The sequence below is a fragment of the Rattus rattus genome, chromosome 10 (genome assembly GCF_011064425.1).
Source record: "Rattus rattus isolate New Zealand chromosome 10, Rrattus_CSIRO_v1, whole genome shotgun sequence".
NCBI classification, from domain to species: domain Eukaryota; kingdom Metazoa; phylum Chordata; class Mammalia; order Rodentia; family Muridae; genus Rattus; species Rattus rattus.
Genome location: NC_046163.1, coordinates 18,635,482 through 18,650,471, shown reverse-complemented (window position 1 = coordinate 18,650,471; position 14,990 = coordinate 18,635,482). Strand labels below are relative to the sequence as shown.

Genomic DNA, 14,990 nt, shown 5'->3' with positions numbered 1-14,990 from the left:
AAGCTGTGCTCAGAACTGTCCACATCGTGACGTTTCAAATGGGCAGCTCTCATCACTCTGTGTGTCTGGCCTCCCTCCCTCCCATCTCCATAAGTGGGCTTCTCCAAAACTGAGTGAAAGTGGAAATTCCTCCCAGGAAACAAATAGGTCAGCTCTTCTAGATGTCTGTTCTCCTCTACAGTAAACATATACATCAGAGATGGGCTTCTTCAGAATGTTTTGGACTTTTCTGTTTATTAAGGAATAAGCTATTTTTCCTGTACTGGAAAGCACTATCACACAAATCCCAGAAGCTAACTTGATTTAGTTTTCCTTATTCATAAAGTTGGAATAGTAAGGAATCAAGTGGAATTTCGATTTTCTCATCAACTTTGAATATAAAATTGACTATGGGATTCTAAATTATTTTAAAATGATAGCAATATTTATGAACTTATGAAATTAAAATTTGTCTACGTATGGTGCTTGAAAGTGCAATGCTGGGAAGAGGGCGAGTGGCACACGCCTGTAATCCCAGTACTCAGCACAGAGCAGGTTGATCGCAATGAGTTTGAAATCAGAGCCAAAGGGTGAAATCAGGACAGTCCGAACTACAGAGTGAGAACTTGACTAACAACAAAAACACAAACAAACAAACACCCCTCCCCCATCCAACAATACTGCTATTGCTCCTGGTGCGGACTTTGCAGTAAGAGAAAGGCCTAGATGTTGGTGTCACACTGCCAGAGGGAATCCAGGGCTGCCAGTGTTTCCCAGACAACTCCGGGTCAAGTTCTGAGACTCTAATGGCCATTTTGAACTCCACACTAGGCCTAAGATAATTTATACATTGAACTAACAACATACCCAGCTGTCGGGCATGTAGCTCATTTAATATGGAGACCAGAATACCACATACTAATTCTTTACGTTGGAGGTTCACTTCTTTACAAACGACAAAATCTACCCAGAGATCAACGCTCTCAGATATTTACTTTTTCCCTCAAAACTGCCCTTAAAACAGAGTGACATTATGTTAGTTGAAGTTAGGCAGGGGTAACAGTGATGGGATCCATCTCTAAGGTGACTTGTAACATTTTGTTTCTGTCTCTGTTCCCACAGTTTAAAAAATGCCTTTTGGACTGACAGTGAAGTACTATGGTATTTCTCATCGATTAATTAATTAAAGTCTTGACATATTCATTTCAGAGGTATCTAAGGATCAAAATTACGTTCTCCTCTTTAAAAAACCTATTATATAGGGAGTATACCTAATAAAGCGTCCTTTGAGCCAATAGAAAGAAGTGTGAAATGTACTAGAGCGATCGCTGTTTCAATGTTAAACAGCAGGTTCCTTCCTTTCCTCCACTTGCTTCAGATTGAGCGCCATCCAGGAGAAATGACGCCATGTTGTTTATTTTTTAATCCCGTGCCACCCAAGAAATACGTGACATGAAAGTGTGTAGGCAACTTTGGTGGACAATTCATCCTAACAGAGCATATCCCGACTCTCTCTCTGTGGACTTGGAAGGACGAGGTACATTCAGCTGGTGGCTCTGTAGTTCACATGGACTTCCGGTTTCATATCACACACCATGCTCAACAGCTGCTTAATCACGCTTTCCATACACTTGTGGTAGCTTCCGCTCAGTTCCTTTATCTTCTCCAGTGTTTGCTCTTCGAGTTCATCTGAGAGGTGGCTCTGAGAGCCCATTATCTGTGAAAGCAAGATATGAGATTTATTTTAACATAGGCCAGATTAAAACCGTTAGATTGAATTATCTTATAACTCAGCCTATATCTTTGATGGTTATTTCATGGTGTGATTTTTTTCTTTTCGCTAGAATTCTTTCTTCTGGGAACAGACAGGACCACGAAGACCCTGGTTGTGAAGGATGAATATCCTTATTAGCATCTTCATATCAAGTCATTAGCTGACCAGAATATAATGTAACAAAGGAAGTTATCAATTTAAAGGAATGGAGCTAACATTTTCTAAAAGCCAGTAGTTTGCTAATGATTTCTCTCTCTCCAAACCAGTGGTTCTCAAACTGGGAGTTGCAACCACTTTGGGGATCAAATGACCCTTGCACAGGGGTCCCCTAAGACCATCAGAAAACACAGATGTTTACATTACAATTCATAACAGTAGCAAAACTACAGTTATGGAGTAGCAATAATGAAATAATTTTATGGTTGTGCGTCACCACCACATATGGAATTGTATTGTATTAAAGGGTCACAACCTTAGGAAGGCCAAGAACCACTGCTCTAAACTTAGCCACTCCTCCCCCTTCCTTTTCTCCCTCCTCTGCTCCTTCCTTCTCTTCCTCTTCTGACTTTTGAGAGTGGGTCTCATGTAGTCCCTCTTTGCCTCAGATTCAATATGTATCTGACAGTGACCTTGACCTCTTCATCTTCTTGCCTTTTTTCAGTATAAAAAGCCTGAAAGGTAAATACTTTTCAAAGTATCGCCGATGCTCAGTACTTATTATAGGACTGTGAGGCTCCCCTCATATTGCAGAGAACTCAGTCCCTGTGTTCTGTACTTCACATAGTCCAAGGCCTGAACACTTGGAGCTTTCTATGAATTGGAAGTCGATCATCCTATAGCATACGCTTGAGCCAAGAGTATTGTCGCTTAAGAGTGACAACCTTGCCCATATTGATGCTGATGCTAAGAGACTTGATAACGTCATTTATAATTGAAATATTCAGGATGAAGGGATTGAAAAAGATGCTGACATGGGAGAGTGTGCCAGGGAAGATCTGCTCTAATGGTTTTATACTATGCTTGATGTAACAGAAGCTATGGTTGCTTTCACATGTGCACCTTTGATCACTCAGCTGTAAAATTGTCTAGGAAGTCTATTCAGAGTGATGAGGAGTTATTGTCCAAAGCAGAGAGCAAAGCTCCTGTCTGGTTTACATTGGGTCCTTCCTGTGAAACGTTTCACGAGGTTAAAACTAGCCAGTTTCTAAAATTATGGCCAGCTCTGTTCTTACTTTAAAATTTGATGTAGTGGCCGTATCAGAAGCACTTACAGAGGATAATCAAAGCTGCCTGTTGTTGGTGATGGCGGCCTTCTCTGTTCTAGTATACCATTCCCATGACAAGCTCTAGCAACAAGGATAAGAGGACAGGGAAACACTTGCTGATTTGTTATTTTGATAAGGGTCTATTGGACATCTACTATGGAGGAGTAGCAGGAGATCGAGGGAAACAATAGAGAACACAACAGAGAATCCATAATTTCTAGACTTGTAAGTCTGCTATGGTGGACAACCATAGTAAACGCAAATATACAATGCATCATATGGTGATAAATGCCATGGAGAAAAATTAAAGACCGTATTGTTTCCCTTTGTTTTTAGTAGAGGGGTCACTTTAAATAAGGTGGTCAGGTGGAGAAGCTAACTGTTGGACATGGATAAAGAAAGATGAGCCCTTTAAACACAAGAGGGCTGTGCAGAACACTGTGAGTAAAGGCCCCATGGAAGCGAGATGCTTTTTCTCCCTAGGAAGAGAAGGGTAAGTTCGGTTAGAATAGACGAACTTAAAAATATGCAGAAAACATAAGCACCAGTCATGAGGGCTCTGCAGAGAATTGAACACCCGCGGGGCAAATACTCTACCCTAAGCTATGTTCCTATTCTAACAAGGACGATTATTTGGACAAAGAACTTACTGAGAAACTTTTTGTTCCTTTTTACAATTGGGTTCAACTTCTGAATCTCCATGAATTCTTCGTGCATTTCTTAAAATTAAAGTTGTTGGTGAAGAGGCCTGAACTCTCATGCTTTGTGCTTTGTTTTGCAATGACAGGTTTCTGAATATAATTATATTTATTATTTTCATGGTGCAAAGACATGCCACACTACTTAGCTTTGATAAATAGAACTTAATGCTTTCTTCTAGACCTGTTTGCAACATGGTATGGCGTCCTTTCTGAAAATATCATGCTTTTATTTTCTTATTTATTGTTTCCCTTTGTTTTCTACTCATATGTGTGTACGTACATGCAGAGGTCAGAAAAGATACTGGGTCTTCTAGAACTGGGTTACAGGTGGTTGTGAACTGCTGGATCCTGGGAATTGAACTCAGGTCCTCTGAAAGAGCAGGAAGTCTCTTGACAACGGAGCCATCTTTCCAGCCTGATCATGCACTTACCTTTCACTACAAGCTGCATCCACTTCAAAACGATAGTGTAAAAAAGAGAGCCATTTTTTTCATATTTAAATGACAAAATTACTGAACAAAGGTATCCAGTTGTCAAGGAATCATAAGGGAATCGCACGGGCTTTCTTTCTTTCTGTGGTTTTGAAACAGGGTCAGGAGGCATTGAGCTCAGTTCCCCATGCTTCCACCTCCTGAGTCTGGGACTGCAAGGGCGTGTGGCACCACAGGACTAGGGACAAGTATCTATGTGGTTCTGCTGAAAGAGAGTTGACCTAACAAATTCATCCTGCATCCTGTTATTAAATATTAATCCACAAAATATATGTATTTCTGTGGCAAGAATACTTTAACCCTTTCAGGTGTTGATTTCATGATGTGAAAATGAATGCTCACTGCACATCAGACAGCAACTGACTGGCTTTTACTCATGAAAGTGAAATTAGTAACTCGTTTAAGATTTAGCCGCATGTCCCGCCTTGGCCGGACTGAATCTGTTGAACTCCAGCAGATTGTTCTAGTGTTTTGTCTCAGCATTTACACACAGAGACGCCTCATCTGAGTACCTGGAGGCGGGGCTGCTGTGTTCCTCACCTTAGACTGCTTCAGGCGGAACTCCTTCTCCCTCTGCATTCTGTACTGGTCAGTCTCCGCCACGGCTTCTTCCTTAGCTTGCTTCAGTCTCTTTCCTTTTCCTGAGAATTAACCGCAACAGACGTAACTTCAGAAAAACATCTTTTCCTGATACGGGGTCTCACTATGTAGCCCTAGCTGACCCAGGACTTGCTTTGTGCTTTAGGCTGGCTTCGAATTATGGCTGCCTCTTGCGTGCTGGCGTTACAGGCGTGAACCACCACACCTATGAGCGCTGGTATTGCTCTTGCAGAGGATCTGAGTTCGGTTCCCAGATTTCATTTCTAGTGGTTCCAACTGCCTGCATCTGAGTGTGCACCGTCACGGGCACAAGCTCATATACATACACACACTTCAGAAAATAGTAATGAAAAACAAAACATTCGCGCTGGAGAGATAGCGCAGCCATCGAAGCGACCTCACTTATCTTTCAAAGAACACAAGTTAGGTGACAAACAAGTGACTTCTTCTAAAATACATTGGTGAATCTCCCCTCCTCTCTCTTTAAAAAGATTTTTTCCCATTATGTCAAACTTCATTAAAATAATATTTTTTTTTGTTTTCTTCAATTGGGTTCTTTAGAGCATAGAGAGACGACTTTCTTTCACACTTAACTGTTAAAGTGAAATATCTACCCATGTACCCACAGCAGTAACGGTTGAAGAACAGCTTTTAGCTGTCACTTACTCAAAAAAAAGACATCATTTGGTCAGATTTTATTTTATTTTTTAATTTTTTTTGTCCTGACTGGTTGCCAGGCATCCTTCAGTCCACACCAACTGGATCCTATTTAGCGCTGGCAAATCTCCAGAATTATTGCAGACTGCAGCTCAGACTCTATCAAATGACTTTCATTTTTTAAAGCATTTTATTGGGATTTTTTTCTTCCCCTTTGCTACCTTAGAAATGTCTGATTAAGCTCCACAGCACATCAAAGTAGGCTCCCCCCACTTCTGGTAGCTTTCTCTGAGGGGGACTTGAAAGAGGCTATAAAACCAATTGTTTTTAATGGTTGGGAGATTTAACTAAGTAGCCTTCTTTCCTTTTATTAAGAGCAAAGGTGTAAGCCTTGAGCCATAAGACAAAGTAGATGAAAGTCATCTACAAACACAGCAGTGGGGACCATTAGTCATGCATTCTTTTGAGAAGAGACTGATATTAATGGCCGCCCCGTCCCCACCAGTCTCCACTTTCTGGGGGCCAGGCAATGAATGCTCTGTAGCTTTAAAACTTTAAAGAAACTCTGAGCCTTATTATTCTCTCTCAGAGTCATTGCTATTTTAAATGCCATATTCTTTGTTTATCTGACATGGTTTGTTCTCTGATCGTGTCCTACGTTCAGGTTATAAACTGTTAACTGTTATACTGTGCACAGTTTAAACTAGATACATACTCCTCCTTAAATAGCAAGAAGGAATTTTTAAAATTTAATTAATTGTTATTATTATTATTATCATTATTGTTATTATTATTATTTTGTGTGTGTGTGTGTGTTTGTGTGTGTGTGTATGGATGTTAGAGGACAATTCACTCTGTAGAGTTTGTTTTCTCTTTACGTTTTTGTGTGGGGTCAAACTCAAATTCAACTGTCTTGGCAAGGACATTTACCTGTGAAGCCATCTCACTAGGACAGAAAGAAAAAAAAAAAAGAAAACATATTCAGAATAAAGACCGAGTCACTGCGTTACAAATTACCGTCTACACTTGGGTAGAACTGTGTAACAGTTGTTCAGGATACACAACCGTCCCTGTTTTCATTCACTTTAAGTACAAACTCTGATGGAAACTAATATTGCCTTGATGTTGGAGGGTTAGTGAGACACTCACAGCCAGCCTTGCCCTCTGCCTATTGGTTAATGCTTCCTGACAGTCGTACACCCTAAATGCTTCAGGAGCTTATGGCTTTAAGCAGTTCTTGGTGGTAAACACACCCCACTCACAGAGATCCTCTTGTTGCGTCTTGTCATTGACATCAGGATGAAAATACAAAATATATGCTAATATTTTCTTAGTGATGACTTGTATCCATAGTTACCTTACGGAATGAATGGAGCAAACTAGCCTTGCTCCCCCTCTTAATCCCATACTAGGCAAAATGACCGGTTTCAAAGTCGTGTCCCTAGTACATTTTTTAAGGCAGCAGTAAAAGGAAAAGCTATGTGTGGCTGAGTCCTGAGCAGAATCCAGCACTGCCCTAAGAGGCTCCACCACACATCCATAGTCTTGGAGTTGGTCTATGATTCCCCTGTCATGGCACCGGTCACCTGCTGGTTTGCATTCAATTACAGAGGAGAGCCACGGGACACCGCTGCTGGCACAGCAATTTTCTGGATAGACTCAGCAGCTGCCGCTGTGCAGACGTCTGCATGTGCTACACCTGATTTAACCCAGCGGAAGAAACGGAAGCATAGGCCTGATGGTTTAGTCAGAGGTGAAGGGAATTGCGTGCATCAAATCCACTGTATTAACCTCCAGCTTGCTTCTCCATGAGTGGGGAGAGGACCAACATTTGAAAGTATAGCTATTTTTTAAGTATTAAAACAGTTCCTACATAATAAAAGAAATTCATATTTTTATTCCCAACATACTCTTTATCAACATAGAGATGAGCACATGGGACAACTTGGATTTTTTAATGTAACAGTTGAATGTATAGGCCCACAGTACTTATAAGGCTACATAGACTTCCCAGAGCAGGAGCTCTGATTTGGAGCTCAGGAAATGCATTATGTTTTAAATGGGATTAATAGGGTGCTGCAGAGCTGATCCAGAGGGAAAGGCTGCCTTTAGTCTCCAGTTATTTGTCTGGAGATTCTCGACTACCTCCTATATAAGCACAGAGCCAGAGAAGGCAGAAGTGTGCACATACAATCCTTACCATGAAAAAGGTGCTATTAATTCAGCATAGTATGTGGAAGTATGCACATCCTGCCCCAGCTTCCAAGAAGAGCACTATCAAACGAATAAAATTTCAGAGAACATATGAAATCCTACCGGGAAAATAATGGCACATTAATCTTGTTTCTATTCACTCTGCAATCATTGGAAAGTTTACGGAGAGAAACATCTTAAGCTTGTAGAACATAGAGGCTTTTCCTCAACCCATGCCACCATCCTGCACCTTTATGCTAGCATTGTAAGCCAGGGATCTAAGCAGACAACTTCATCAGGGGCTCCATGAAGACTGGTTGGGGAGCTTCATAAAAAAGTATGCAGGGAGTCCAGACAGCTGGAGTGATGGACAGGGACATCCAGACATTAGAAAAGGACAAAATAATCCCCCTGAATAAAGTCAGTCGGTTTTCCATGCCTGGCCTGTTGTACAGACAGACCTGTTCTACATTTAAGCATTAATTTACTCAAAGGGATCCTATGATGTGTTTCCTGGGGAGGAAAGGGGATGCAGACATATTGGAGTGATGTTCCAATGCGTGGGAAGAAATTAAAACAAATTAATCAGGGCAAGCTAAAAGCGGTTCTATGTTGGAGATGGAGGGCAAGGCACCAAGTATGCTATTTAGCTGCATGCCTAGGGCAGGCAAAAAGACTATGTGTCCTAAGATACAAACAAGTATTAGACACAAAGACACCTCTTTCTTGCTTTCGATGCTATTTAAGAAATATTTCATGAAAAAACGGGGTTTCTTTTTATCATCTCAGGAGAGAGTCAGAATTACACAGTAGATATTACAGGGAAGACACGGAAAACTTCGAAACTATGAGCAAGTCATTTACAATTTCTGAGTCTTTGTTCGCGTCCAGGTCAAAATAATCATCTACTACACCAAGTCATCTTGAAGATTAGCAAAAGATATTCAGGAAGCGCAGGGTGAAGACTAGGTGTTTAATGATTCTGAATACCTTCAGATAGGAGACATTGGTCTTTAGTGATTCTGAATACCTTCAGATAGGAGACATTGGTCTTTAGTGATTCTGAATACCTTCAGATAGGAGACATTGCTATGAGGACAGGTCTGGGAATGTCACTAGAAAGCCTCCTGAAGGCTCTCCTGAGGATATCCAAGGATTGAAACTCAGAATACAGTTGAACAGCTATGTCGGCAATTCAGGAGGATGATGGGGAGGGAAGATTAACATGTAAGCCATTTAGGTCTTTGTATGTGCTACTTGTGACAATGGTGTCTGGGCAGAAATCAAAGGAGAACATGCAGAATGAAGAGAGGGCTACTGTTTTAAGGTAGGGAAATAGCAACAGTCAATCTTCAAGAACAGGCATATGGTAGAGAAGTAAGGAAAGTCAAAAGGGACAGAGGATCTGACTCACAGTACACAAGCTAGAGAGAACTGAAGCAAGGCACCTGGTGAGCTAGCAGTATTGAATGTCTAGTGTGTATCTTTGCACTCGTGTAGATCTTTGGATATAGCAGTGTAAGGTTGCAAACCTTACTGTCTGTATTCTGAATGTAGTCCAGGAGACAGATCACTGACAATATGTGCATAACATGACAGGGATATTGAGCACTATGAAGGGTAAAGGAGTCTAAGGGTAGAGAGAACTGTGAAAGGTTGTGGCTAATATAGATGAACTCTCTTGGTTGGAATGGCTAAGGAGCATAGGAGTCAGTCAAAGGGCCTTCCAGCTACCCAAAGGGCAAACCTCATTGAGAGAGAAGGGACACCCAGCACAGTGGGTCCTGAGGTAGGAAGTATGGTGTGCTCAAAGAAGACCAATTCTAGAAAATACTTGGAAGGAACATTCTTGGTTTGGGGAAACTTGTTAATATGATGACAAATCCTTCTTGATTTAAAGAATGCTATTTTTTTTTAACAATTGTTAAAATCACTGGAAAAATAAGCAAGTCGTCAGGAAGAAAAATATAACAAAACAAACAGTCGAGCCATCTCTGGTGACCATGACTGTTACTAAGCCAGAGTCTTTCCCTTCACCTCTACTTTCCTTGATGCCTAATGTACTTTTCTTTTGGTCATATTTTCCTCTTAAAAATTATAACAAAACTGCATAGATTTTTGGATTAAATTTATCTAAAGGCTGTTACTAGACAAAAGTGTTCTGGTTCTTTCTACAATTTACTCAAAGATGTGAGAACACAGTATACTTAAGAAATACTCTGTTACTGGGTGGATTATAAAGAAAAGGGGAAGTATTTACAGGCCTGCAAAGTATATAAGACAGGGCCACAAAATTTTATATACGGGTTTTATTTTATTGGTTTATTAAAAGTCATGTATTCATGAACCAAAACATCCAGCTTCAGAGTGGAGATTTTATTAAACAAAGGAGCTTGTTCAAAAAAAAAAAACTTGATTACAGATTTGGAAACAAATGAGAGATCTGCTGCCTTACTAAAACTGATGAGTGAAATACCCACAAAATCCAGACTGAAGGACTACGTGAGCGAATGTTACCTAAGTAGAAAGCAGAAACATTTCCCGAGTATATGTTGCATCAAAGTGATTCACTGGGAGACTCAGGTGACAGAAGATCGTGAAGGTCAGCATCCTGAGGCTCTCTGAATTCTGTTTATTCTTTGGAGTACTATTAATAGATTAGATTTACTGGGCCCTTGCTATGTGGAGGGAAGTTTAGAATCTTTCGCGAGTGTTAGTTCTGTTACTCAAGACCACAACATGTAGAGGCATTGTTCCCAGAGGTATTCTGAGATGGAGGAAGTGGCCACAGTCAGGTGAGGACAATGACCTGCTGGGGCCATGCACTCATTAAGAGTCGGAAGTTGAATTTGTACCAGACTCCACTCAGGGAGGACTAACATGGTAGGGAGCAGTAGGGTGTGTCCTTCACACATTCTCGTTGTCTGTAGCTCCCGGGAAGTTCTAAAATGTCCTTGATTGTTCAGCTTTCCTCACATCCAGATGTAAGTGTTTAAGCATTTACCATAGCTTTGGGTGTACATCGTATGATGCGGTTTATGGCTTTTAAGTGAACACACATGCCATTCTCTGTAGCTTGGAAAGCAGGTGACTGAAGCATTTGTAAAACGTCACGGCACGTGTTATAAAACAGTTTGAAATGCAGACTTTTTGTAAGATTGGAACTTCACGCATGGGGACATTTCAAAAGAGCACCCTTCACCTGGAGCTCTGGCGTAGAGTCATGTGCAAGGGTGTAAATGCTGGAAAACTGCCGTTTATTTCAGAGAAGGGCATGTCTCCTGCTCCTGCTGATGCTGGTATTTTGGATCTCTGATTCAATTCTGATCCATGCTTCTGCTTAACGGCCGGATCTGTACCTCCAGGGCACGTCTATGACATTCCCTTGTAACACATGTAAGCTGTTATGGAACAACATACAGCTTCTGTTTTGGTTAATGAACACTTACAGAGCAAATGTGACTCAATGGGCAGCAAAGTACACTAAGCCTGTTGGCCCCTTTACAAGCACCATGGTTGCTTAGCAGGTGAGAATATGCATCAGAGCCTTGCTTGGTGGGCCGAACCATCTTCTGTTTCTCTGCATAGGAGATGTGGTCCCACACCTTGCATTAGGGCTAGATGGAAGTGATCAAACCCCTTTCCTCCATTCTTCACCATTTCTCTATTGTTTCTACTTATGGCGCTGTATACATCTAGAATAGGTATCAAAACAAAATATATTTATAGATTCAGTTATATATTCAGTTTGCACTCTAATAAATATAGTATTGTACAGTTTTCTTGTCCTTCCAATACCATGTATAGATTATAGATTATAGAAACAACTATAGCCATACAACATGTATTTGTATGGACTTAGCGACTCAAAATTTTACATCAAGAAATGCAGATGTTTCACTCCAGTGGGTGGATTTTCTTCTCTGCTTCCACATAATTGGACTTTTCCATCTGTTCTGCAGCCTGCCTGCTCTCCTCAAAGCATCTTGGTCAGGCTCCAGTGAGGGCCATGAGAGCTGGTTGGGACAGGCCTCACCAACTTTGAAAGAATTCCTGACGCACCATGTCTACAGTCCTTTAACCACATCCCTCCAGGATGTTCATAAACTCTTATATAACAGCCTTGCTGGAATCTAAGTCAGCAATATGTGTGTGTGTGTGTGTGTGTGTATGTGTGCCTGTGTGTGTGTATGTTGTGTGTGTATATGTATGTGTGTGTGTATATGTGTGTATGTGTGTGTGAGTGTGTGTATATGTATGTGTGTGTATGTGTATGTGTGTGTATGTGTGTGTGTGTATGTATGTGTCTGTGTGTGTGTCTGTGTGTGTATATGTGTGTGTATGTGTGTGTGTGTGTCTGTGTGTATGTGTGTGTGTATGTGTACGTGTGTGTATGTATGTGTGTGTCTGTGTGTGTCTGTGTGTGTATATGTGTGTGTATGTGTGTGTGTGTATCTATGTGTGTGTATGTGTGTGTATGTGTGTGTATGTGTATGTGTGTGTATGTATGTATGTGTTTCTGTGTTTGTGTGTGTCTGTGTGTATATGTGTGTGTATGTGTTGTATGTGTGTGTATATGTGTGTGTGTGTGCCATAACCTCTTTGCTCTTAGATTTTCCTAAAACAGTGAATAATTCTAATTACTTTTCCTCTCTTTCTCCTTTTCTTTACTCTATCCCTTGACTGCTTCTCTCTTACAAAAGTATACCCACCCACTGTACCAAAGCAATTTTCTGAGTTCCTGACTTTTAAATAAATTTAAGAAAGAGATGGTGATCTATTATAACCTTTACTCTAAATCTCTGCTCTGCCTATATATCACATTTTCAAATGAACCTTTTTTACTTCTGGGAGAAATGATGTATCTGTGTTTATTAAAATGACAACTCTCTGTGCCTCTGTTATTCCTTCATCTCCTTTGAACTGGCATTTAACCGGTCTTTAGCACACCAAGTACTTCAATAAGGAAGACCTGAGGTCTACTCATGAGGTTACACCAACAGCACCACATGCACACTCACCCAACTGAGTGAATGGAATGAAAATGACAAGGACATGAGAGAACGGGCCACACACCAAGTGTATACAGTGGTATTTCTCTTGACCACAGATAACTGAGTAAGGCGGGTGCTGCTATAATCAAACTGTCACCTGCTGACAGGGTGGGGCAAAGCAGCCTTGTTAGGTGCAACCTGTGCCAAAGTCTCTTCAGGGCACAAAGAGGACATCCTGACATGCTCTGGAAGTCTTACTTAGCTCAGCAGTGCTGAGGGTCAAATTAACTTTCAAATTATAATTTTCAAATTACCCGTGCCTTTTACTCTTACAGGTTGCTTAGTTGGTTATTATTAGCTATTGGCTGACTACTGGCTTGGATATTCAGGAGCCAGGATATGATATATAAGATAAATTTGTGTACACACATACTCACACATGAAGGTGTCAGTTAACAAAATGGCTTTCTGGAGCACAGATAATACAGTATGCAGTTTCAATATGGTTTCTGAGGAATGATTCCCCAAGGTCAGCATAGTCACGGAAGGAGGAGAAAGAAGCTCGGCTTTTATATTCACCGTGAACTCCAGGACACAATGTCCTCAGTGGCACTCCTCATAAACATTTGGCATAATTAGTGATATTTCTTCTTTAAGAACTCTGATTAGAGTTGGCATGATTGTTTTGGAACCACAGAATGATATTGATCAGATCCCATACATGCAGCAAAAATAACATGTGATTAGTAGTGCATCTAAAGAAAAACTGTTTATGTGAAAAAAAGCTTACCACCTTGTAAAGATTTGCACGCGCGCGCGCGCGCGCGCGCACGCACACACACACACACACACACACACACACACACACAAAGCAATGCCACAGGTATAGATGAGACAATTGAAAAGATTAGGGAAAAAAATAATCTTTAGAACCTTAAAAGGCTTGGCCCTTATTCTTAATATTCTAGACATTTTAAATGTGCATAGAGATATTAGAATACAAGACTTGAGAATTTTCTAGACTGTTTAAATTGGTAGGCTGTGGACCGTTTGGCTTTCTGTAAAATGATTGCATTCACACTCTCTTGCAATTGCGTGCATGGTTTTGTCATAGGGAAAGGAAATAAAGTGTCATTAATGGTTCAAGTTCCTTGGCTATCGACCCACTAAAGACCTCTCTTCCGTATGTTCAGAAACCGATTCACCATAAGAAAGGGGAAGGGTTTTACCATCACTGCAAACGTCAGAGAGTGTCTACCTGCTTCCTGTCTGACAAAAGTCACACAAGCAACACTGTAGAGACACCGTAGCTCCCTGCCTATCTGATTTTGAATTTATCTGTAGACAAAGCAAGAAAAAAGATGAATGGCACTTCAAATTGTTACATATTAGTAAATGATAGGAGAGAGAATCCTGGAGAAACACAGATCTTCGGTTGGGGAGCCAGAATTCAAGATGTCAGTCTTGTATAAAAACTGTCTAGTGACGGACGTTATCAGAAAGTTGCCTTTCTCTTCACCATTTCACAATATTGTGCCAACTGAGGTGAGGAAGTGTAAAAGAAGACGCAGAGGTAGGCTTAAGCCTAGATCCATAACTTTATTCTCTTGGAGCTATTCACTTAGCACACGGCCTCTCAGAAGTGTCACCCTAATCGACAAAACCCCATTCTTGCTGTGACTGTGGACATGCAGCTGCATAGCTCCTGCTAATGGCTTAAGCTTTCACTGGGAATGTGGTAACCTTACTGTTCAAATACAGGTCTGCCTGACTAGGAAGCCCATGGTCCTCTCCCTCCTCCCTCTGCATTTTCCGACCAGCCCCTTGGGTGACACTTACTCTTCTTTGCCTCATCCAGCTTGTCTTTGGCCCTTTTCTCTGCTTGCAGGAGCTGTTGAATCCCCTGAGACTGGCTGGTCATGGTGTCTTGCTCCAAGGAAGGTGACGTCTGTGGAAGCTGGGACTCACAGGTCCTTTTATTCCCTAATGGATCACCACAGAACTCAGCTTGTTTTGTCAACAGGGAACACGTAGGTGTTTGGTCCAAACTTGCCAGATTGGATCAGAGAGTTGGGTGCCAAGGTGAGCTCAAGGAGGAATCCAGGAAAACAAGTTAGTTTCTCCAAGGCATTGACAATTCACTGCCACTGACTTGAGCTCTAAATAAACAAGGTAACTAAACAGGGCTACTGGGTTAACTTAAAAGAAATGGGTAAGACATCTCTAGGTACACGAGTTTCCATCATGCCCATCCCCACCCCAATATTTGACTTCTTGTTGAATTGCCTTTCAGGTTACGACAATTCTCCCTGCACCTTGTCTCTGCAATACTTGTC

At 41.2% G+C, this 14,990-nt stretch overlaps 1 protein-coding gene across 1 annotated transcript; it reads right to left on the bottom strand.

The window, feature by feature from the left end:
* Window positions 1-207: 207 nt before the first annotated feature.
* On the bottom strand, window positions 208-14,597 carry Atp6v1g3 (ATPase H+ transporting V1 subunit G3). The gene is made up of 3 exons (XM_032915634.1): window positions 14,494-14,597; window positions 4,751-4,851; window positions 208-1,696 (listed from the first exon to the last, which is right to left on the bottom strand). The coding sequence occupies exons 1-3, from the start codon at window positions 14,573-14,575 to the stop codon at window positions 1,523-1,525; spliced, it is 357 nt and encodes a 118-aa protein (XP_032771525.1). The 5' UTR covers window positions 14,576-14,597; the 3' UTR covers window positions 208-1,522.
* Window positions 14,598-14,990: the final 393 nt, after the last annotated feature.

What these genes read in the sequence shown, in the direction of transcription:
- Atp6v1g3 (XM_032915634.1), bottom strand. Translation starts at nt 14,575, where the DNA reads ATGACCAGCCAGTCTCAGGGGATTCAACAGCTCCTGCAAGCAGAGAAA. An exon ending in GCTGGATGAGGCAAAGAAGA is followed by an intron (nt 4,852 to 14,493) that starts GTAAGTGTCACC and finishes GTTAATTCTCAG; the next exon opens with GAAAAGGAAAGAGACTGAAG. An exon ending in TCCGCCTGAAGCAGTCTAAG is followed by an intron (nt 1,697 to 4,750) that starts GTGAGGAACACA and finishes TTGCTTTCACAG; the next exon opens with ATAATGGGCTCTCAGAGCCA.